At 47.2% G+C, this 24,146-nt stretch overlaps 1 protein-coding gene across 1 annotated transcript in view; it reads left to right on the top strand.

The window, feature by feature from the left end:
• Positions 1–23,528, top strand: part of C5H4orf51 (chromosome 5 C4orf51 homolog) — a 36,501-nt gene extending 12,973 nt beyond the window's left edge. The window contains exons 2-6 of the mRNA XM_006971727.3: positions 6,384–6,460; positions 15,150–15,211; positions 17,830–17,890; positions 18,807–18,880; positions 23,299–23,528. Coding sequence (XP_006971789.1) covers positions 6,384–6,460; positions 15,150–15,211; positions 17,830–17,890; positions 18,807–18,880; positions 23,299–23,379 — 355 coding nt within the window. The 3' untranslated portion in view covers positions 23,380–23,528. The remainder of the gene's footprint in view (positions 1–6,383; positions 6,461–15,149; positions 15,212–17,829; positions 17,891–18,806; positions 18,881–23,298) is intronic.
• The last annotated feature ends 618 nt before the right edge of the window (positions 23,529–24,146 follow it).

Consider the following 24,146-nt stretch of genomic DNA (forward strand, 5'->3'; position numbering starts at 1 on the left):
CGTAGCTTCTCTTACTACTTCCTGCTGGAGGGGGGCGCTGTATCTTATGGGGACACAAAGAAAATTTTAGGATCATGGAGTAGTCCGTGAGACTGTATCGTCTGAGCCAGTTGCCTTGAAACGATTCTGGATGTTGGATCATCTGGGCCATGGTGTCATCGGAGACCTTTCAGGTGGTCTTGGCTGGTCAAACCTGATGTATCTTAATCTGGAACAAATCCATAGCCTCTGGCTTTCTGTGGAAACAAAAGCAGAGCCTCCTTTCCAAAGCAACATATCCTTATATCCAAATTTTGAAGTCAAGGTACCTTTAAAACACACATTTTGGCATAACTCAACAGCTTTTGCAATCAAATGTTTCTCTTCAGTTACGAATATCAAAGAGAACATAATCCAGATTCTCTGTGTGGTAGCCATCTTTATGTGGCTTATGTTTTATATTACCTTGAGCCTATTGCTTTAAACTGCAGCCTTTTAAGCCTGAAATGGTGCTGTGGCTGCTGGCTCCACCCACTTCAGCTTCCCAACATGGCGGTGGTACGTTTTCCGCCAGCTCTGGGAGCCATCGTGGGTCTGTGCTTTTATCCAAGCAGCGTGTAGCCCAGAAACCTCTTTTTGTTTTGTACTAGCAAAGGCTAAATCCACCACACAGCTTAATGTGCCACTTGCAGAGGCCTCATTCCTGCCATACTGCAGACCAAGCTCTCATGCTAGGAACCCGCCAGTAGCTCAAACCGGCAGGCTGCCGCTCATTTGAGAGAGACAATTAGGAAGCTGTTTTTAGTTCCGTTTTAGAATCTTTTCTCAGGTTTTAGGTGGAAACTCTTGCCCCACGTTGGGCGCCATTTGTAGCTAGAGTTTTCCTGCCTTGCCCACAGTCAGGACAAATCTTTGTCACCCGCCAGTCCCATAGCTGCTCCGACCCAACCAAGTAAAAACAGAGACTTATATTGCATACAAACGGTATGGCCGTGGCAGGCTTCTTGCTAACTGTTTTTATAGCTTAAATTAACCATTTCCATAAATCTATACCTTGCCATGTGGCTGGTGGCTTACCGGCGTCTTCACATGCTGCTGGTCATGGCGGCGGCTGCAGTGTCTCTCCGCCTCAGCCTTCTGCTTCCCAGAATTCTCCTCTCTCCTTGTCCCACCTACTTCCTGCCTGGCCACTGGCCAATCAGTGTTTTATTTATTGACCAATCAGAGCAATTTGACATACAGACCATCCCACAGCATACACACCCACACTCAGACACACATACACGGAATTTAAAGTAAAAGTAAGCCTTAGCCTTAACAAAGGAGTACAGATTAAAGAGCAGAAACAAACCTACGCTTGTAACAGGCGCTGATGTGTAGAAGTGACGTCACAGAAAGGCTGTGCTCCCAGCTCAGTGAGTTAAAGACCTTAAAATTTTCCCAGGGGCCTGCGCTGAGAATATTTCTCCCAGAGTCCTGGGGAAGACGCTATGGTCGGTGTGGGGTAGTATGAGGGAAAGGAATCTAAGTACACCGGGTTCTTTCATCGTTTACTTTATTCCTCTGAGATTAAATACTATTTACACAGCTTCAGTTCTGTACTCAGACTTAGCTCCTCTCTGTCCCTTTTCCTCCTGTCCTGTCCTAGTTCCAACTAAGCTCCTTTTGCCTCGTCCTCAGCTTTATCTTCATTTTTCTCCATCTTGGTCCTTCCCATTCCACTCCTGGAACCGGTTTATGACCTGGCAAGCAGTAACTCTCACAATACAATGCAAAACTTCAGAGGTCCCCACAAGGGCAGTGATAGCCAGCTTCATTTGCAACACAAAAGGGGACTGAATAGAGGAGGTGGGCTCAGATAAGGCCTGGAATAAGTCAGAGAATTTATGTGCTCAAAATATATTCTTATAAGTGGTTAGGTGAGTCTATCCTAAATGTGCTCAAACTACAATCCTACAGGTGGTTAGGTAAATGATTCTATAGGTCATCAAAATAAAACTGTCTCTAATTTCCTATGCCACCATATAGACTGGCAGGGTGGGGTGACTTTGCTGGGAGCTAAGAAACCTGTCTCAAAGCTAATTTGCACCTGGTATGCAAAAAACCCTTTTGTTCTGAGTCAATTGCTCTGGAATGCCATTTGGGCTGAGACAGAAAAGAGGGCCTGAGCTTCATTTGCATAAGAAATAAAACTATGCATCTACACCACCGCCTGTCTCCTAGGGTGTTACCTAGTTCAGATCAGGTGTGAGAAGCTTATACTGTTTGCCTAGGAGTTATGGGTGCACAAGAAACTGATAGTAGGAAACAGCTGATATATTAAAAGCCAAATAACATCAGATATTCCTTGATATTTGACTTCTCCAGAAGGATTCCTTGATCCTTCTAGTTATAGCTTTATCATGTACAGCTGAATCTCTATTTCATATTTTTGTGGCCTGCAGCAAGACCTGGTAACAGTGAAATATTTGGTGTCAACATTGAGGCTATCTTGATGGCCTGGGGGATTGGCAAAGATTTCTTTTTCTTTTTAGAGAGATCTTTATTTTCGCTCTTGTGTGGGTGTGTGCATGATGGCACAGGAGGGGGAGCATGTGTGTGGCGGTCAGAAGACAACTTTGTGGAGTCAGTTCTTTCTTTCCCTAACTCGGATTGCCAGACTTAGCAGCAGCCACCTTTACCTGCTGAGCCCTAGAAAAAAATTCTTAAACAGATGCAAAGAGCACTGACCCCAAGGAAAAAGTTAGATAAATGGACACCTTATCGTAATTCACTTCCTCTACAAACCTAGTTCTGTTATAACTTAAAAACATCATTTTTAAGTGTTGGTAAGGATGTGGTATGTGGGGATCTCCCACAAATGGCTGGTAGGGAAGCACACTGCTATGGATCCCTGAAGAAGCAGCTTCGTCTTATCTAGCATTGATGGTATTCAGCAACCCAGCAGCTCCACTTCCAAGTAACCACCATTTCAAATACACTTTTTCACTCTTACACCAAGACATATATAAACCTATTCTCAGCAGCATTGTTCAGAATAGGCAAAAAAAAAAAAAAAAAAAGAAAAAAAAAAGAAAAGAAAGAAAGAAAGGAAGGAAGAAGAAAGAAAGAAAGAAAGAAAGAAAGAAAGAAAGAAAGAAAGAAAGAAAGAAAGAAAGAAAAAGAAAAAAAAAACAAACAACCCCCCCCCCTCAAAAAACTGAACACAAGACAAATATAAAAGAAATTCCATAGTTGTCTCTCAAGTGCCAAAATCTGAGAGTGCCTGAATCCTGCCCCCTCTGTCTTAGTCAGTGTTCTGTTGCCATGAAGAGACACCATGACCATGGCAACTCTTATAAGGAAAGCATTTAACTGGGGCTTGCTTGCAGTTTCAGAGGTTTAGTCTGTTATTCGCATGGTGGGGAGCATGGCGATGTTAAAGCAGACATGCTGCTGGGGAAGCTGGGAATTCTACATTTAGATCTGCAGGCAGCAGGAAGAAGAGAGACCCACTGGGCCCGGCTTATGCATTTGAAACCTCAAAGCCCGCCCCCAGTGACACACTTCCTCCAACAAGGCCACATCTCCTTGGTGAACAAGCTATCAAACCCATGAGCCTATCAGGTCCATTTCTATTCAAACCACCACATTCCACCCCCTGTCCCCCAGAGGCTGGTAGCTGTATCCTAATGTAAAAATGCATTTAGTCTAACTTTAAAGGTCCCCATAATCTCTAACAGTTTCAACACTATTTAAAAGTCTAAAGTCCATCAGCTGGGCAGTGGTGGCACACGCCTTTAATCCCAGCACTTGAGAAGCAGAGGTAGGTAGATCTTTGTGAGTTCAAGGCCAGCCTGGTCTACAGAGCTAGTTTCAGGACAACCAGGGCTACCCTGTCTCGAAAAACAAAACGAAACAAAAAATACTACAAAAAGTCCAAAGTCTCTTCTGAGACTCAAGGCAATCTCTTAACTCTAGCCCCCTGTAAAACAAAAATCAAAAAGCAGGTCACATACTTCCAACATATACATTACCATTCCAAAAGGGATGGAAAGGAGCATAATGAGGAAATACAGTATCAAAGCAAGACTGAAAACCAGCTGAGCAAACTCCAAATTCTATCTCGAAATCTAATGTCAAAGCGCTCTTCAGATCTCCAACTTATTTCAGCTTTGTTGACTGCAACACACTTCTCTCTCTTGGGCTGGTTCCACTCCCTGTTAGCAGCTCTCCTCAGCAGGGATCCCACGGCTCTGGCATCTCCAACACCTTGGGATCTCCAAGGCAATTCGGGCTTCACCTTTATAGCCTTACACAAAGGTCTTTCTGGGCCTCCATGCTGGGACACCCCCGACACACTCCGGGACACCCCTAACACATGCTGGGACACCCCCGACACACTCCGGGACACCCCTAACACACGCCAGGACACCCCTGACACATGCCGGGACACCCCTGACATATGCCGGGACACCTGACACACCCCTGACACACGCTGGGACACCCCTGACACATGCCTGGACACCCCTGACACACGCCGGGACACCCTGACACACGCCTGGTCTCAGCAGCACCCCTTAGCTTCAGAGGAAGATTCCACAACCCCTTTCTTGAGTCCTTGACTTTAAAACCAGAACCAGGAGGCCAAAGCTGCCAAGTTCTGCTCGCTGAGGCTGGACCGTGGCCCTTTCATTCAGTTCATCTGCATCAGCCTTTTGGTTTTGACAGTTTCCTCCACTGCTTAAGCTGTTTAACTCCTTTTCACAAGTGGGGAGGTTAGCTGACTGGGGTCTTGTCCTGAGGTCACTCCCTTTATTCCATTTAGCATCAGGTTTTTCTTTAGTCTGTTTATCTCCTTGAGCACAGAACTTAGCTCCATTACACTTCCTGGTGCCCTCTTCTCCTCAAACTGTACATTTTTGTATTTTTTCTTGCTGAGTTTGGTTCTTTCCATTATAGCTCTGCGGGATAAAAAATATACATATCCTATAATTCCAAGGACAGAATTTAAAATTTGTATGTGTATGGATGCTTTGTCTATCCATATATCTGTATATTACTTGTGTGTCTAGTGGATGCAGAGGCCAGAAAAGGGCACTGAATCATCTGGGACAGGAGTTACAGATGGCTTTGAGCGGCCATGTGGGTGCTAGGAGTTGAACCCAAGTCCCCTGGAAAAACAGCCAGTGCTCTCAACTGCTGAGCCATCTCCACCCCCTCCCCATACAATGTTTTAAAAACTAACCAAACCACAATATTTGGAGATTGAATTATATATAAAGAAAGGGTAGTCTAATATAAAAAGAAAAACAAAGGAGTGGTTCCCACAGAGGTCAGCTCACGAGCTCCCTGTCTGTCTGTCAGAACGTCTACCCCACACCTACTGAGAGGCAGCCAGTGGGTGATTTATTCAGAAACTGCACTTAAGATTTAATGGCCGCCGGGCGGTGGTGGCTCACGCCTTTAATCCCAGCACTTGGGAGGCAGAGGCAGGAGGATCTCTGTGAGTTCAAGGCCAGCCTGGTCTCCAAAGCGAGTTCCAGGAAAGGCGCAAAGCTACACAGAGAAACCCTGTCTCGAAAAACCAAAAAAAAAAAAAAAAAAAAAAAAAGATTTAATGGCCTGTGATGATTGCTTTGCTGTCATGGGGTAGGAGAAAGATGCAGGGTGGACTTCCCGTCCCTGTCTGCAGTCTGAATACATGGACAGGAGGGGCAGGCAGGACTCTCTAATACATGGACAGGAGGGGCAGGCAGGACTCTCTGGGCTGATTTCAGCTCCACTACACCCTCCCTCCCCTCAGTTCCAGAGGCCTCGGTTTAGAAACCCTCTTTCCCTAACCAAAGGACCTTCAGTTAGTTACCACGACACGTGCAGGCTGGCGATCAATTTGTTCACTCCAGGCACAATGCCCCATCTCGCCCAATAAACCATAGCTTGCTGGTAAGGAATGCCATTTCTGAGTTCAGGGAAACTGAGATACAGATGCGTTTCAAAGGATACACATAACATCTGTGAGTCCCCACATTACCCCACTGCCATTAAATTTTATTTGGAAACCAATGTAATTACTGTAATCTTTCTTATTCCATGCATGGCACTTATCTTATTTTGAAAGCAACTCCCTGGAGAAACACTCATAAATCCTGCTGAAGTAATTATGAACTTAATGTTTGAGCTTTGCATGCAGAGATGAAAATGTTACCCTTTTATGACAAATCAGAGCACAAACAAATCCCTGAAGACTGTACAAAATTTCAGCTCGGGTTGATTTAATGGGAATATGGGGTGTGTGGGGGGGAATGGGAAGAGAAGAAAAGTAGCAGAACCTTAAGAAACCAAATGAAATTTAAATCTGTAGGCTCTGTGTGATTGCTGAGCCTACCCGTGTGTAACTTGTTTCTCCCACGGGCTTTCTTTAGGACACCGTTGCTGGGCGGTTCTGCCTACAGCAATCTACCCGGCCAGGCTGGTTCCCAAGAGGCGGCAGACGGCAAAGGTTAGTTCCTGATCCGTTCCCCCAAGCACAACCCTTTCAGACCCTTCTCCCCTACTTACCTGAGGTAGACTGGCGAATGAAGCTGTGTGTTCTAGGTGAGTCAACAGGGTGCTTTGATAAGTGTTTGTACTGTGACATGATTACCATGACAATGCTAATCAATGGTTTCCACATAGCTGTGTGTGTGTGTGTGTGTGTGTGTGTGTGTGTGTGTGTGTGCATGTTTGTGTGTGTGTGGTATGTATGTGTATATGTTTGTGTGCATGTGTGCTATGTGTGTGGTGTGTGTATGTGTGAATTTGTGTTTGGTGTACCCATATGTGTGGGTGTGTTAGTGCATATGTGTATGCATGTGTTTGGTGTGTGCATGTGTGCTTGTATGTGCACAATGAGCATGTATGTAGAAACCGGCATCTCTTCCCTCTGTGCATGTTGCATCTGTGGAGCAGACAGCTGTTGGCTGTGAACGATGACGAGCCTAAGATGAGGAATACTGAAGTACGTGTGAGGTGACTTGCAGATGACGGATCCTCCCCAAGTGGGGACTGGGATCCAAGATTCTTTGCTGAGCTCTAGGCTCTGGCTGGTTTGAGTTCTTGCCTCTGCTTCTTGGCCCTGATCTCCCTCAGCACCCAGCACTCCGACCACCCCAGGACTCTGAGTAGAGTCAGGAGGAAGTGAGCCTCTTGGGTGGTATCTGGATGGGAGGAGGAGCCAGAGCTCACCCCCTGCCCTCTACTTCTCCACGAGGAAGTACCAGGCTGAGATCTCCCTTGGCTCGGAGCTCTGCTGCCTTGGCGGTGACTCAGAGCAAGTGAAATGGTGCTTTCTGGCCTTGCAATGCCCCTGCTGTTGTCTTTCACTTCATGATGTGGCGGACATTCCCTCTGGACGTCTGGACTCCCACAAAGGTGTTCTCATCTATGGTTGGAATCCATACTTTTTATGTCAAGCTTTGCTAGAGAATAATGTCAGAAAAACCCCATTCTACCATCTTCTTGCATTTTCCTTTTCTACTCCCAGGTTCTTGATTGTGGCCCATATGGCTTCCCCTTGCCTAAAAAGGTAATATCCCTCTCACAAGAAAGTAACCATGTTCCACTCAAGATACAGTGCTTGTAAAAGTGACAGTCACTTTAAGGTATCTCCCCCTCTTCCATGTTAGTCCTAGAATGTGCCTTCCAGCAGAGCCTGGCCCTCGTTCATAAAGTGTTAATACTGGGTGTGCCGGCCTCAGATGAGACACCAAGGCTGGGGATCATCTGCTGCTCAGCACCGTTCGAGGTCGTCGTCCCCCACGCTGTTTTAGCCATTTGAAGTTGAAACCAGATGCTATAACAAGACATTAAATCCCCAACTCCAGTTTCTTTCTTTATACAACCAAAGAACACCTTTCTTCACATAAAGGCCAAAATGTTGCTCTGTGGGCTAGCTGCCCACGTGGCGTTTTTGGGGTACAGACTTTCTTCCTCTTGGGTGCTATTACCCCTTGGCACCCTAGATTCCTTTGTCTCTACCTTCAGGTAGGAGTGAGGGATAAGGAAGGCACACAGTCCCTTCCCTCCAGCCTGAGAATAGCTCTCCTTCCTCACATACAATATGAGGTCAGCGAGCTCAGACATGGATCCTCTGGGGGTCAGCTACATCCTACCAACAGCTGCACCTGGAGAAGGGAACAGCTGCCCATCCTGTCACAAGTCTGACTCTGAGGAGGAGACATAGATATTGTCCAGCACAATGGCCATCTCCAAGAGCTGAGTCTCTGGGGCATTAATAATACTGATTAATATAATCACAAGTGATATTTGAAGCACACCATAACATATTCTGGCACTCGGTCCACTTGGTGAGCTATTTAAGGTTGTAATGCACTAATGGGGTGAGCTGGGTGGTGGAAAGTCCCTCGGCAGCTTGGTGGGTGTTTGCCAACTGATAGAGATAAAGGTTTCCAATGTTTTCATTGGGTGTTCTCCTAATAAAACTCGACTTTACGAGAAGAACCTGAGATGGAGGGTCAGCATTCCTCCATGGCTTGCTGATGCATGATGATAGGAAACGTAGCCATTTACACCGTGTTAATCAGGCCACACTTTATTCCCTTTGCTTTGGAGAACAAAACCATTGGAGGACACTACTTAAAAACAGGTCCAAACTCACACAGGTGAGGTTAAGCAGTCTGTGGGTCACGATCCCCATTTCACAGAGGTCACATATCAGATATTTACACTGAGTCATAACAGTAGCAAAATTACAGTTATGAAGTAGCAAGGAAAATAATTTTATGGTTGTGGGGGTCACCACCACATGAGGAGCTGTTCTACAGGGTCGAAGCGTTAGGAAGGTTGAGAACCACTGGTTTATACGAAGGCAGGCTGGCAGTGCCTCCAATCTGAGGAGCCCAGCGCAGTCCCATTCCATTCACGGGGCCGTCTGTGCCCTTTAGAGCGCCAGTTAGAACAGTGATAACCCGTGGTCTGAAGGCTGCTTCACAGGCCCACGAGGAGACAGCATGAGCAGCAATAACTGACCGATACACAATGTGCAGCTTTGTCTCCCAGCTCCTTTGCAAGGTCTTATTAGGCCAAGTTGATCTCAAACTCTGTAACTAAAATCCTCCTGTTCCTACCTCATGAGTCCTGGGATTACAGACCTGCGCCGTTACTCCCTGGACAGAACAGATGGCGTCACATACTTAGCAGCTTTCAGATTCAATGAACAGAGCAGTAGCCAGTAACAATCAAGTTTCTGAAACCCAGTATAGAAACGACCAATCAACTTTCTGCTTAGTCTTTGCTATATGGAGTATTCTGTGTTACGTCTCATCAAGCAGCTTCTGTCCAGCTCTCTGTCCGTCCCAGACAACTCTGTGGTAGGACATATATCCAAAGTAGACTCGTCTCGCTCACTCTTGCTCTTTCAGGAGGTATAATTTGCACTGGGAGGGTTTTATATGTGCGAACACACCAAAATCCAGAGGTTATGATGCAGACAAGATGTCCTTGAGATAGTTCCTCGTCACAGAACACAATCCAAGTCTCTGAAGCAGCTACCTGGGACTACTCTTATAGCACAGTCTTTACAGGGATGAGAATGTCTAGGAGAATGTCGACACAAATCAAATAACAGACAGGAGAGATGGCTCAGCATTGAAGAGGACTCGCTGACCTTCTCAAAAACCTGGAGTCGTGTCCCAGAACCTGCATGGTGGCTCACAACTGTCTGCAACTCCAGTTCCAGGGAATCCGAAGCCCAATTCCAGTTGCCCTAGGCACCAGGTTTGCAAGTGTTACACATCTATGCAGACCAAACACCTATACACAGAGAATTTAAAACTTAAAAAGAAAGACTCATGTTTGAAGGGGAGAGCATGCCATGTACCATGTGATTTCGACAATGTGTATGCCCATTTGTAGCGTCCTTCCTCTTCTTCTCCTTGAATCCCATTTTAATTTTTCTATGACACATTCTCCTTACTGGAAACAACCCCAGAAAAGCAGTAAGAAAGAGTGTCTTGTAAGTCATGTCTCACCTATCCAGTCCGTTTTCTACACAGGGGCATACTAATATATAAAGGAGATGATATTGCTCTTCTGTTTCCTGTCAGACTTGGGTTAAGTCCTGTTTCCTTACCAAAACCTGCAGGGCCGATTGTGGATATGACTCCTGTGCCAACTCATATTTCCTCTTCAGTTTGTTCATTCTCTTCTAGCTACATTGTCTTCACTTAAATATGTGCATATCAAGCCAGTTTTCACCCCAGGACCTTCACACGCTGTTCTTTCAGGAACACAGTTATCTGGATTCTGCTTTCTCTGTATTGTTTGTTTGTCTGTCTTTATCTGTCTAAAACATAAGCTTCCTGCAGACAACACTTGTCTTGTTTGAGTCTTCAGTATCTCATGCAGAAAGAAAACAGATGCCCCCATGAGAGTTGGATGAATAGATGCCTAAGGATTAGGCAAGAGCCCTTGTGGGTTGGGCCAGGACATGGTGGCACACGCCTTTAATTCCAGCACTCAGGAGGCAGAGGCAGGCGGGTCTCTGTAACAGGCTTTCTCTGAGTGCCAGCCCCGAAATCATGACACAGAGACTTATTATTAGTTATGAGCGCTCAGCCTTAGCTTATACTTGTCCCACTGACTTTAATTTAACCTGTTTCTCTTCATCTACATTTTGTCTCTGGGCTTTTTACCTTTCTTCCATTCTGTATGTCCTACTCTGTGTCTGGCAGGTAGGCCCAGGGTGCTTCCCTTTCTTTCTCCCTCATTCTCTTTTCCCTTACTCCCCCAAGTCTAGATTCCTTCTCCTACCCACCTCCTCTCTCTGTCCACCAGCCCCGCCTATCCCTCTACTAACTAGCTATTGGCCGTTCAGCTTTTCATTAGACCAATCGGGTACCTTAGGTAGGCAACACAACACATCTTTACATCGTTAAACAAATACAGCATAAACAAATGTAACACATCTTTACATAGTTAAAGTAATATTCCACAACAGACCTCTAAATTCAAGACCAGCCTGCTCTACAGAGCGAGTTTCAGGACAGCCAGGGCTACACAGAGAAACTCTTTCTCAAAAAACCAAAACATCAGTCTTCACAAACTCACTCCACTTCCTACGTGTAGCTGGAAGTTTTCCTGTGTCCTGCCTGTTCCTGCAGCCACTCAGACCCAAATAAACACACAGAGGCTTATATTAATTACAAACTGTATGGTCATGGCCTATGGCTCAAACTTCTTGCTAGCTAGCTCTCAAAACTAAACTCAGCTAATTTCTATTAATCTATGTGTTGCCATGTGTTCTGTGACTTTACCTGTGTGCCGTTACATGCTGCTCCCTGGACAGCGGGATGGCGTCTCCTCCACCTCTGCCTTTCTTCTTCCTGTCTCTCTCCTGGACTTCCCGCCTGCCTCTAAGCTGCCTTGCCATAGGCCAAACAGCTTTATTTATCAACCAATCAGAGCAACACATATTCACAGCATACAGAAAGACATCCCACAGCAGTTACTTGCTGTTCAGTTTCCTGTGTATATGAAAACTGTAACCAGCCAACTTCCTGCCTGCGTGCCATACTTTCCCAGCCGTTATGGACTCTCCCTCTGGAACCTCAAGCCAAAGTAAACTTTCTTTCTTTGGTTGCTTTTGGATATAGTATTTTTATTACAGCAACAGAAAAGTAACTAATTTGTCAGACAAACCCTAAATGCAAAACATTCACATTTATCGTTTGAGTAAGTGATGGTCAGTGTGATCTGTGGTGAGGAGGAGAGGGAGCAGGTAGATTCTGAGAGGGCAGCTGGGGCCCGGGACAACAAAAAGAACTTCCTTTCACTTTTTACTAAGGTGGGCACCCTACAGGTTCCAGGCTCTGTTGCTTTTATTTGTATTAAGCCTTGGGGACCGTTCCTGTGTGCTGTTACTGGACCATTTCCAAAGCCTTCTCTCCTAAGGTTGGGGCACCAAGCCGAAGGTTGTAGCAGATGAATTAGGGTTTCCCTGAAGAGAGGGGCTTTTGGCACAAGGGTCCCCCTCACACAGAGGTTCCCTCTCTAAGGCCTCCTTCTGCTCTGACATCTAGAAATGGGCCAAGAGGAAGGCTTTCACAACCCTCAACTCTACACAGAGACAACACAGGAGAAAACCTGCCCACTGGTCCTACAAGAGACCTAGCTCTTCTTCTCCACAATCACACACAATACCCCATCCATCAACCTTCAGTGTGCTGTTCCTGCCCATCAGCCACTCTTCGCTCACTGTCCATCCCCTGGAGTGGGCCTGCTCCTCCTCCAACCGTCTCCCCTGCACCACTGCTGGGCAGGGTCAGAGTTCACCATTCCCTTCTGACACGAACCCTCACAGTCTGTTCTGGGGGGGTTCCCCAAAGCTTTTCAGGGGAGCCTGCATCACTTCTCCTGGGGCCGTGCTTGCTTGCCTGCCTCCACTAAAAGGGCAAGCTGTTCTGTGAGACCTGAGCAGGAAGGGAGCACACAGCACTCTCCCCTAACACTGCTCTCACCCTCAGGTCTCAGCACACTGTGAACTTGACAGCCACCACGGCCCCAGAGTGTGCAGGGCAGAGAACAAAGTGACTTGAACTCACCTCCTGGCTTCCACGTAGACTTTGGGTGTGAGCTGATGTGAGCTGGCAGATGAGGAGGGAGTGTGTTTAACACTAGAAATTCATTGTTTTCTGGCTAATTTGCATGCTTTGTTGTAAGAAAAACCTATATTTCTTCTAAGCTACAGAGAAAGAGAAAAAAAAAAATATTAGCCACCAATAAATCTGGGCAGAGTGATATGCTCTTAGCCTGGAACTGAGGTCCCACCGTGCTGATGATGGCAGACCTTTGCCAGCAGGCCCCAAAGAATCCCAGGATGGCCCTCCTGACTCAGGGACAACAGGGTTCCTTCCAGGTGTTGGGGATTTTGCTAGCTGTTTTTATTTCCCTGATTTAAATTAGGAAACTGACTAATAAATAGTTAAATGTGTTTGCCGGAAAATATTCAGATGTAAGGCTACAGTTCCCAGTTCCTCACAGAGCCTGGACACAGGGAACCTTTGCAGCCAAGCCTGTTGTTAAGAAGGTCACAAGATGCCATGTGCGACGGTGTGCACTTTCCTGCCATGACAAGGGGTGAGGTGGCTGCAGTTGATTTTGCCCGTGAGTGTGAAGCTGGCACTCTCTTGTGGACACACAGTGACTTGGGTAGGCCATGTGGGTAGACCAGGGGTCTGCCCCCAACAGGGCTACATGACTGAAGAAAGGAAAAGACGAAGCAGTTCTTGGATCCGTCTTTCATTACAGTTCACACATGTTTGGGGAATGTTCACGCCTGGCTTTCCTAAACTTTCTTGATGTCAGCCACCTTTGAATATGGCAGTAGCTCTCTTGGAATTCAGGCAGATAAGTGAACATTTTACTTACAATGGAAAAGTTAAAAGAATATGACAACCAGTTCCAGAATTCTTTCACGGACTTTACAACTGTTTACATTTTGCCTTATCAGAATTTCTAAAACACATTTTACTTTTCATTACATCTTATTTACTGGAAAGAGCATGCAACATGGCGCATATGGCGCGGTCAGAGGAGAGCTTTCAGGAGTTCATTCTCTCCTGCTATGTGGGTCTTGGGATCCAGCTCGGGCTTCGGGCTGATCAGAAAGCACCTTGGCCAGCTGAACCATCTCACCAGCCTGAATGTCTATTTGCTGATACATGTGTGTGGTTCTTTGTTGGACTATTGGGGGTAAATTAAAGTATATGTTTGCATGCATGAGTCCTCCAAAGGTCAGAATGTTTTCATGTATAACCACGATACTATCATACCCCCAACTTAACCAATCATAGAGCAATGTGTATCTCATACACAGACTAGTAAATTCTTAGAAATCTGCTATCTGTCCCAATGGCTAACGACTGTCTAAAACAGTGATGCCTAGTGGTTTTTAGACACTTTGAAAAACCCAATGACAGCCCTGGTCTTCAGAAAAAATCTCCAGACAGACTTTAACACCCTAATGGCAGCCATCTTGGGGCCTCACAGGTGGATGACAGGTTGTGTTAATCCATTGTTGATGCTCCATTTAAATTGCCCTCCTCTGGGTGCATACAATGCTCTATACAATACAAAAATGACAGACAGCACTCTGTCATCATCTCACACCATCATTTTGTGCTGGTGAGCCTTCATTTGAAGGAGCTTAATGTTCCAAGGAAATCAGGTAGGAGAAGGATGGCCCACCTGCTGAGTCGTCACAAACATTGCTCAGTCAGGAACATCGCTGAGTCACAAACATTGCGGGCAATTAGTCCACAGACGCCAGCAGGTGGACTAAATGATTAGGAGAAAGATGATTAGGAGAAGGAAATGACTGGGAAGGATCCTTCCAAACTGGGGCATCTCCGATATAGCCTCGGCAGGGCCTTACCAGCCTTGACAATCCGCTGTTAGAACCAAGTGTGTGTGGTGCTCAGTGTTAGCGCAGTAGTTAAGGGCCCAGTTTCTGAAGGTACAGATTGTTGGCAGTTATTGAGATAGTCTCGTCAATGAAAACTCCCACTTAGTTCTTGTTCTACACCTAGGAAGCAGCGGGGGAGGGGGGGGGGACGGGGACGGGGACGGAGGCTAATAAATTAGGGTAACGGTAAACATCCTTAATTAAAAAGCGGAGGTCAAGCTGCACTATTTTGTCAAGTGTGAACTTGCAAGGAAAAACGACTAGCCAAGTATATTCCTGAAGATGAGCTCTCACTGTTCTCCTCCACAAAGTCTGACAAAAACAAGACGTGGATTACGGCGATGCTGTGTAACTCAGTAAGCTTGCTGAAAACCTGCTCAAATGTACAGTGAAAAGTGGGTCAGAGTAGAGTGTGGAAGCCATAAGATCCACCTGAACATCTCAGGAGGTTCAGGGCAAGTGCAGCCTTGAGATTTCTCCACGGCCTCAGTTCCCTCTGAGTCTAAGAGTGATCACAGAAGAATGTTCCAGACATGGAAATGCTTGTCCCTCCCCTGAAGCTCCTGAAGGTTTACTACAAATTGAAGTGTCAGCCACGGTTTTTCCTCTAACTGTTCTGCGGTCAAGGGTGAATGGGGATCAAAGGTGGCTTGTGCAGAGTGGGAGTAGTTGTGTCACTTGTGAGTGTGAGAAGTTTCATCTTGACTCCCTCTTCATCTGCACGCAGGAGGACTCTCTGATGGAGCAAGACCCTCTGGGCACACTCCGCTCAACGTCAAGCACAGAGTGGTATGTTCTGACTCTTCCTAAGGCCCTTTTCAGATGCGTGGAAAGGACTGAATATGCACATTAGTCATAAAAAAATAAACTCGAAGGGGGTGAGTTCTAAAAACGAGTATTCATTCACCAAACAGTTCTTTCTGGGGTATTGTGTGTGTAGCTTCCTGTTAGGGGAAAAAAAAAAAATCCATGAGTAACCAAGGTTACCAATTGTAAACAACTGGCCAGGCTGAGGTTGTTGTCCCATTCCCCATGTGGTGGTCTCTTCTCCATGTGTGGCAATAATCACATGTAAGCTTCTAAGTCTCTAACTGTAAACTCCCAAACAGTGAAGAGATTAGAAATAGAAAGAACAGTGAGAAACAAGTATGGGAAAGCAATTGCTTGGTACCCCAGAAGGCCCTGGGTTCAAGTCACTGTGTTTCAAAAGAAAAAAAAAAACATGAGAAGTTCTTTCTCTTCCTCTGGGATAATAATTTACTTTTAGTCACACTTCTTACAACCTCAGTGTGCTTGTATGTCATCATATGTCTGCACATCCACCTGTGTCCAGTGAGTTGACCAGATCATACTGGACCTTTTCCTCTGTGATCTGCTTCTATAGACCAATATTTTTATGTACACCTTTCCTTGTTAACAAGCATAATCATTTGTTATCATAGCTAATGCACACATACATCCCTTTGATGGGATACATCACAATAAAAAAAAATGTTCCGTATCTGCAAGCATCTAGCATTTTTTCTTTTTCTAGCTTTTTCTTTTTTCCTTTTTGTTTTTATTTGCTAGACACTTAGGGTTTTTTATTTATAATTATTATAAACAGTGTTATGATAACTAAGAGTTATCATAAACATACTTATGCAATGGTAAACTCATCTTAGTGCATTCCCAGAAGTGAAATTCTTGAGTTGGAAAGCAAGCTTGTATTATTCACAGTTAAATCGCCTCCCTGTATTAGCCTAGGCTCGTTCCTATATTCTCACACCTGGTTTAATCCAGGCCTAGGGGCACATGCTGTGATCCCAGCACTCAAGAGAGCCCACATCAGGAAGGTCACAAGTTCAAGATCAACCTGCGCTGCACAGTGAGAGTGGTTTTTTCCTCAAAAGGTTAATGAAGATAATTATAACCTCAATGCTTCCCAATTTGATAGATGAATATAGTTGCATTTTCTTTACTTTTCTTAGATAGATTAAGTATCTTCCCTCATGTTTATTAGTTTCATGGGTGTTTTTATTAACAGTAGCTGATTCTCCTTTCTGCAGAAGTCACACTTTCTAAAGTAGGACCAAACAGTACATTACAGCAATCCATTGCTCCCATGGGAGATATATAGTTTGGGTTCTGTCAGTCTCTAGTCACAACATTTTCCTCAATTTATCAACATATAACTTTGTTTTTATGTATTCTTAAAATAAACTTTATTATGAAACACTTGCAAATAAAAAATCAGCACAGTAATTTTTATGTGAATGTTTCTGTTCAAAAACTCTTTAATATATGTCTATTAGCCTTGAACTTGAGCCAATAGCACTAACATGAAGCTTAATTAGAGCAGTTCTTTTCCTTGAGAGGCATGCCACAGCCTTCTTTTGCTTATGGACCCTACACCGTACTTCAGAAGGATGGTCAGGACCATTTTAAACAGCAAAATCCTTAACGAGGAAACATAAAAGAGGCTGTGAGAAGGACACTTAATTACCTGTGTCAGCACGGCCAAGGCTGCCTGTGCCTGACCTCGGCCTGGACGCACATGACAGGGAATTCCATTTTCCCACTCTGTGCATGCTCCTCAATGACCTCAAAAGTGCTGCATTAACCTCAGATTACACACAGATTTTAGCAAGTAGGTGAATTCACAAATATGGAATCCATGAATAATGAAATGTGATTGTGTATCTTCTTTGCCCATGTTTCTGTTAGGATAGTTGGTTTTTTGTTTTTGTCTTTAGTGATTTTTTAAAAAATAAACTCTTTACATATTAGGACTGGACTCTTTTGCCCAGCCTCATTTACAAGTACTATATCCGGTTTTGTCTTTTCATTTCACCGGTTATAGTGGCTTTTGTCAGTAGTATCAAAATGCCATTTGAATAAGGATGGGGATTTTGTTAGATGTTTATTATTGTGAAAATGGGTTTGTTGCTGTTGTGCACATGTGTGTATGGTACATGTGTATGTACAGGTGGACATGTGATGTAGAGGCCGGAGATTGACACGGGCACCTTTCTCTGTCCTCCACTTTATTGTTGCTCAGCAAACTTGGAGCTGACTGATTGGCTAGACTGGCTGGTTAGTGGCCGTCTGTCTGTTCACCTGGTCCTCACTCCGCCCCATCCCCAGCACTATGGTGAGCCAGCACCTCCCTGGTGTTTGGTTTTTGCACTTTTACTGTGGGTGCCGTGGGGCTGAGCTCAGAGCTCTTCACCTACAGAGCCATCTTCTCAGCCAGTTCTGGGCTCTGGTGTTCGTTGTTTGGGGTTTGGAGGCACAGTCTTGCTACGTGGCCCAGGCTGACTTCAATCTCAGTATGGTCCTGTCTCAGCCTTTCCAGTTCTGGGATCTCAGGCATGTAGCCCACGTCTGCCTTGGTTGGTATTAATTCCCAACTCTCTGTTCTCCAGGCACACCAGATTTGGGGGTATGAAGCTCCTTATCTAACATTTCCAGATTACAGAGTTTTACGTAAGTCCTCCCTGCCTGCCCTGTGCCCAGTAAGCTGCCATTCCTATCTGCTGTGGTCTTTGTCTGTAGTTTCCATGACTTCAGGGTCAGAGGCCACTTAACAAAGCCTGCCACACTACTGTCTCCGCCCTGCTGACCCAGCCACTTCATTTTATGAGACCTAACAGCAAAGAAAGTAGGGTCAGATATGACCGGGGGACATTCAGCAGACATCTGACTTTCAGCTGCTCTGGGAACAAGCATTGTAGGGAGTTGCTGCTGAGGTTGGGGAGACTGTGAGTGAGGGTCTGGGATTATTGTTTTAAAAAGTGCTTCAGAATGTCAGCAAATTTCAAGCCAAGCCTTGTAGCATAGCACGTAATCCTAGCTTCTCAGGAGGCTGAGGCAGGAGGATTACAATGTGAGGTGTGGCTGGGGAGCTTTTTGAGAAGCTGTCTCAAAATGAAAAGCAAAAGGAGCCTGAGTGTCGTGCTCAGCTATAATCTCAGCACTCAGGAGGTAGAAGTGGGCCCAGTTCTGTGAGCTCAAGGCTCACACACAGGCCTATGTGCTGAGTTCCAGGCCAGCCACATGCAGTAAGACCCCGTCTAAGGGATGCGGCTGGGGTAGGAATGGAGGTGGGGTGGAGAGTTGGGCATGATATGATGGCTACCGCTCGTAATCCTAGTACTTAGGAGGCTGAGACAGAAGATCAAGACAGGAGTGCAGGGCCAACTAAGTTACGAGAAACCACCACCAAAACTAGAAAGCAAGCAGCGAGGAGTGCTGAGGGTGTAGTGCAGTGATTTGCTAGCGTGTGCAAGACTGTGGGTTCAGCCCTCAGTAGGGAACAGAACACCAGTCAGTGTCCTCCCTTTCCCATGTTAGGCTTCGCTCTACCTAAAGCACTTTGGCCCTGAACGTGTCTTCTCTCTAGGTGTGAAACCCAAGAAGCCAGGCGTTGATCTCCTCATGAATTACAGGACTAGAGGGGAGAAGCTCCTGAAACATGTAAGAACCTTACCCGACCTTCGCCCCGGGGCCCTGGGCATGTCTGCAGAGCACAGCAGTGTGGTGCAGGTGCAGTGTGATGTGGGGTGCAGTGTAGTGTGGGGTGCAGTGGAGGTGCGGGGTGCAGTGTGGTGCAGGGTGCAGTGGAGAGGTGCGGGGTGCAGTGGAGAGGTGCGGGGTGCAGTGGAGTGGGGGTGTAGTGGAGAGGTGAGGGGTGCAGTGGGGGTGTGGGGTGCAGTGGAGAGTTTCGGGGTGCAGTGGAGTGGGGGTGCAGTGGAGAGTTTCGGGGTGCAGTGGAGTGGGGGTGTAGTGGAGAGGTGAGGGGTGCAGTGAGGGTGTGGGGTGCAGTGGAGAGGTGCGGGGTGCAGTGGAGTGGGGGTGCAGTGGAGAGGTTCGGGGTACAGTGGGGGTGCGGGGTGCAGTGGAGAGGTGCGGGGTGCAGTGGAGAGGTGTGTGGTGCAGTGGGGGTGCGAGGTGCAGTGGGATGCGGGGTGCAGTGGGGGTGCAGGGTGCAGTGGGGTGTGGGGTGCAGTGGGGGTGCGGGGTGCAGTGGGGTGTGGGGTGCAGTGGGGGTGCGGGGTGCAGTGGAGGTGCGGGGTGCAGTGGGGTGCGGGGTGCAGTGTAGAGGTGCGGGGTGCAGTGTAGAGGTGCGGGGTGCAGTGGGGGTGCGGGTTGCAGTGGGGGCGGGGTGCAGTGGGGGCGGGGTGCAGTGGGGGCGGCGTGCTTAGCGTTGGCACGTACACAGCCTTCCTGCATACTCTGAGAGGTGGGCTGTGCAGTCAGACAGGCTCCAAACACTTCCTGCGCGCTCCTGTCAGATGTGCAGGAAGCAGGCTTGAGAGAGGCTTTAGGGGTAGGAGCTGCAGGGCGGTGAGATCGCAGCTTGCCCTGCCCTGCTGGGGACCCACCCTGCCTGCTGAGTGTGCCTGTCTGTTCCCGCTCTCCTGGCCTCCCCTGACCAGGCCGTGACCGACCGCGCAGCCTCTCCAACCCCAGTGCTTTTAAACCGGGGTGGCGATGATCTTCGTTTAACCCCAGAACTCACCCCAAAGCTGGGTGTGGCGCCATGGGCTTTTGAATTCCTTGTGCTGAGGCAGGTGGATGGAGCCACTGGGCAAACAGCAGGCCAATGAGAGACCTGTCTCAAGAAACAAGGTAGATGGCATCTGAGGATCAGGAACTGAAGTTGTTTTCTGATGTCCACAAGCACATGCATGCATATCACACACATTACACACACAGGCACACACACACACACACACACACACATGAACCCACATACACACGAACATATGTACACACAGGAATACATATACACACATACCACACACATACATGAACACACATATGCACACACAACAAACACATACACACAGGCACGAATACACACCAACACACATATGCACACACATAGGCACATACACACATGAACACACATACATGGACACACAGAGACATGCATATACACATGAACACACACATGCACACACACAAACACACATATTTATACACACACACACACACGCACACACACATGCACACACGCTCACACTCATGCACACAATTCTCTGGCAGGGATTCCTGAAGAATAGGTTAAAAAGCAAAGAAAAACTTTTTTCTATGTGTGCCCTACTGACTTCATTTATTATAAAATAAAACAATAATTTTAGCTATCCCCCAGTTTTTATTATAACCTTCCTTCAAGTTGAATTTACACAACTCAGCTTTGTGCTAAGTAATTATATTTGTGATGTCATGTGTTTGGTATGCTAGCTATGTTTGTTAGGGAGAAAGAATAACTTGACCACTAAACATTTTTAAGTGTTATTAAAGTAGCATCTAAGATTGTCACACGAATGCCAACACATGTCACTTTGAAAAGGCTGGTCTGGGGCACTAAGGGAACCCGGAAAATTTAGTTAACAGGACAAGGTTGGCCCAACCTTGGGCCAACAGCTACACCTGTTTTCATGGCAGCCTTCAGGAATAAAACTTCTGCTTTGGATCTAGGCACTGTGTGGACACTGTGGATCTAGGCACTGTGTGGACACTGTGGATCTAGGCACTGTGTGGACACTGTGGATGTAGGCACTGTGTGGACACTGTGGATGTAGGGACTGTGTGGACACTGTGGATGTAGGCACTGTGTGGACACTGTGGATCTAGGGACTGTGTGGACTCTGTGGATCTAGGGACTGTGTGGACACTGTGGATGTAGGGACTGTGTGGACACTGTGGATCTAGGGACTGTGTGGACACTGTGGATCTAGGGACTGTGTGGACTCTGTGGATCTAGGGACTGTGTGGACACTGTGGATGTAGGCACTGTGTGGACACTGTGGATCTAGGGACTGTGTGGACACTGTGGATCTAGGGACTGTGTGGACTCTGTGGATCTAGGGACTGTGTGGACACTGTGGATCTAGGCACTGTGTGGACACTGTGGATGTAGGCACTGTGTGGACACTGTGGATGTAGGGACTGTGTGGACACTGTGGATCTAGGGACTGTGTGGACACTGTGGATCTAGGCACTGTGTGGACATTGTGGATGTAGGCACTGTGTGGACACTGTGGATCTAGGGACTGTGTGGACTCTGTGGATCTAGGGACTGTGTGGACACTGTGGATGTAGGGACTGTGTGGACACTGTGGATCTAGGCACTGTGTGGACACTGTGGATCTAGGGACTGTGTGGACACTGTGGATCTAGGCACTGTGTGGACACTGTGGATCTAGGGACTGTGTGGACACTGTGGATCTAGGGACTGTGTGGACACTGTGGATGTAGGCACTGTGTGGACACTGTGGATGTAGGGACTGTGTGGACACTGTGGATCTAGGGACTGTGTGGACACTGTAGATCTAGGGACTGTGTGGACACTGTAGATCTAGGGACTGTGTGGACTCTGTGGATCTAGGGACTGTGTGGACACTGTGGATCTAGGGACTGTGTGGACACTGGATCTAGGGACTGTGTGGACACTGTGAGGCACGCTGTTGCGGAGAGACACACGCAGGGCCCAAAGCTGTCTATTGAAAGTTCCTCGTGAGCTCGGTCAAGGCCTGCTTCTCTGGAGGGCTGGGGCTCACTTCTGGGAAGGGGTGATTTCTTGAAAGCCCTCAGCTTCCTCCTGGGAGTTGTCTGAGGAATGATTAACTACTATTAAACAATTCCCTCCTTCTGCGTGGAGCTGCTTGAGGCCAGGCAATTCTGCGGCCAGGCCAATCGCTGTCACAGCTGTGCTGAGAGACACTGGTCCTGTCAGGCACTTTCCCGACCCCTCCTCTAAATACATTTTCATACATTTTGTGATGTACTAACAGTACAAAATCGTTCTCTCTCTCTCCCCTTCTCTCCCTCTCCCTCCCTCCTCTTCCTCCCTTCCTCCCCCCTCCCCTTGTCATATGCAATAAATATGGGGGACTTATCTGAGAAATGTTGAGCCTAGGATCCTGACCAAAATATTTCAACTTTAAAATAAAATTTTAATTATTGTTATTTTTTTATGTATATGAGTGTTTTACTTGCATGTATGTCTGTACACTACACGTGTGCCTGATGCCCTCAGAGGCTGGAAGGCAGCTCCAATCTCCTGGAACTGTGGTTACAGATGCATGTGAGCCATCAAGGGTGCTGAGAATAGAACTCAGGTCCTCTGGAAGAGCAGTCGGTGCTCTTAACCACTGAGCCATCTCTCCAGCCCCCAAATTTAAAATATTTTTAAACAGGCACTGATGTTTTGGGGGAAGAAGCTCGAGCTGCCAGGTCACCAATACTCTTACTTTTTAAAAAATATTTGCTTGGTGACTAGCATCTTTGGTATCTGTCCTCGAATTATTTATATTCTTGGGACCTAACTTGAAGATCATGATGTAGGACTGAAAAGCAGACAATTCACACCCAGGATTGTGACTAAGGAGGTGGCTGGAAATAGAGAAGGGGTGAGCAGGAAAGAGGGATTCTAATCAGTAGGTCATTAGTGAGCCTGAGAGTTCTTTCCTTCAAGTTTGTCCTGCTTATTGATCTGTCCTTCGTGAACTGAGACACAATAGACGAAACAGGAAGTGTTTTTTTTATTTTTTATTTTTTTGGTTTTTCGAGACAGGGTTTCTCTGTGTAGCTTTGCGTCTTTCCTGGAACTCACTTTGGAGACCAAGCTGGCCTCGAACTCACAGAGATCCGCCTGGCTCTGCCTCCCGAGTGCTGGGATTAAAGGCGTGCACCGCCACCGCGCTGCCAGAAAGGTTTTTTTGTTTTGTTTTTTTTAAGATGGAAGAAAATGCAGAAGCAATCCCAGCCCCTGCTCGTGAATAATGTCTGGTTTGAAAGAAGCAATTTAATTCCCAATTTTGTGGGAACAGTGACTTTTGAGGATGAGCGAGTGTTGACAATCGGACCATTTTTTTCTCCTCCAGCTTGGGCGACAATGGGATTATGAAAGCAAGTTTGGCTCCTCGGAGGACTCAGAGGGGGATCGAAACTCCTCCGATTACTGAGAAGGCTCACTGCGCATCTTGAACTGACGAAGAAGGAAGTCCCAGAGCTGCGGCCCTAGTTTCTGCGTTAACCGTTAACCGGTTAAGACAGGAGGTTGGAGGAGGCCTTGGTTGGGTGTGTACCTAGGGAAGACCGTGCTAGAAATTTCCCTGGGTTTCCTCTCGTTCTTTTTCTCGTGTGTGTGTGTGTGTGTGTGTGTGTGTGTGTGTGTGTGTGTGTTCTGATGTGAAGGGGAGTTGTCATAATCATGAGTAAATGTTCCTTTAACGTAAGTGCCCAGACTCACATTCTGCTGTAGGAACCTCGCAAATGATGGCTGTCACTCACAAGAGAAGGCCCTCCGCCAGGTTTCCCTCCAGGCAAAGAAATGTGGCTGGGCCGCCCGCCCCGCCTTCGGCCCCGCCCACGGGCCTCCGGCCCCGCCCACGAGCCTTCGGTCCCGCCCACGGGCCTCCGGCCCCGCCCACGGCCTGCGCCTCCCTGGCCCCGCTGCGCTGCCCCCGCGGGGTCCCCACGCAGCCCTCCGGTCGCCCCGCAGCACAGCGCTGGGCGGGACCTGGCGCGGAAGGAACAAGGCCACGGAACAGGCCCTGCTGGCAGCCCCCTCCTCTGCCAACCGGCGCTTCGGCGCTCCTGATCGAGCCTGTCCCCCGACTCATGGCTCCTGCTGCACAGAAAACACAAAGTCGCACCCTAACCCCTAGCCGCGCCCCACACGACCCAGCCATTATTATTATTATTTTTTCCTTTAGCCCCAGGTTGGGCT

This window comes from Peromyscus maniculatus, chromosome 5, assembly GCF_049852395.1.
Source record: "Peromyscus maniculatus bairdii isolate BWxNUB_F1_BW_parent chromosome 5, HU_Pman_BW_mat_3.1, whole genome shotgun sequence".
Classification (NCBI taxonomy): domain Eukaryota; kingdom Metazoa; phylum Chordata; class Mammalia; order Rodentia; family Cricetidae; genus Peromyscus; species Peromyscus maniculatus.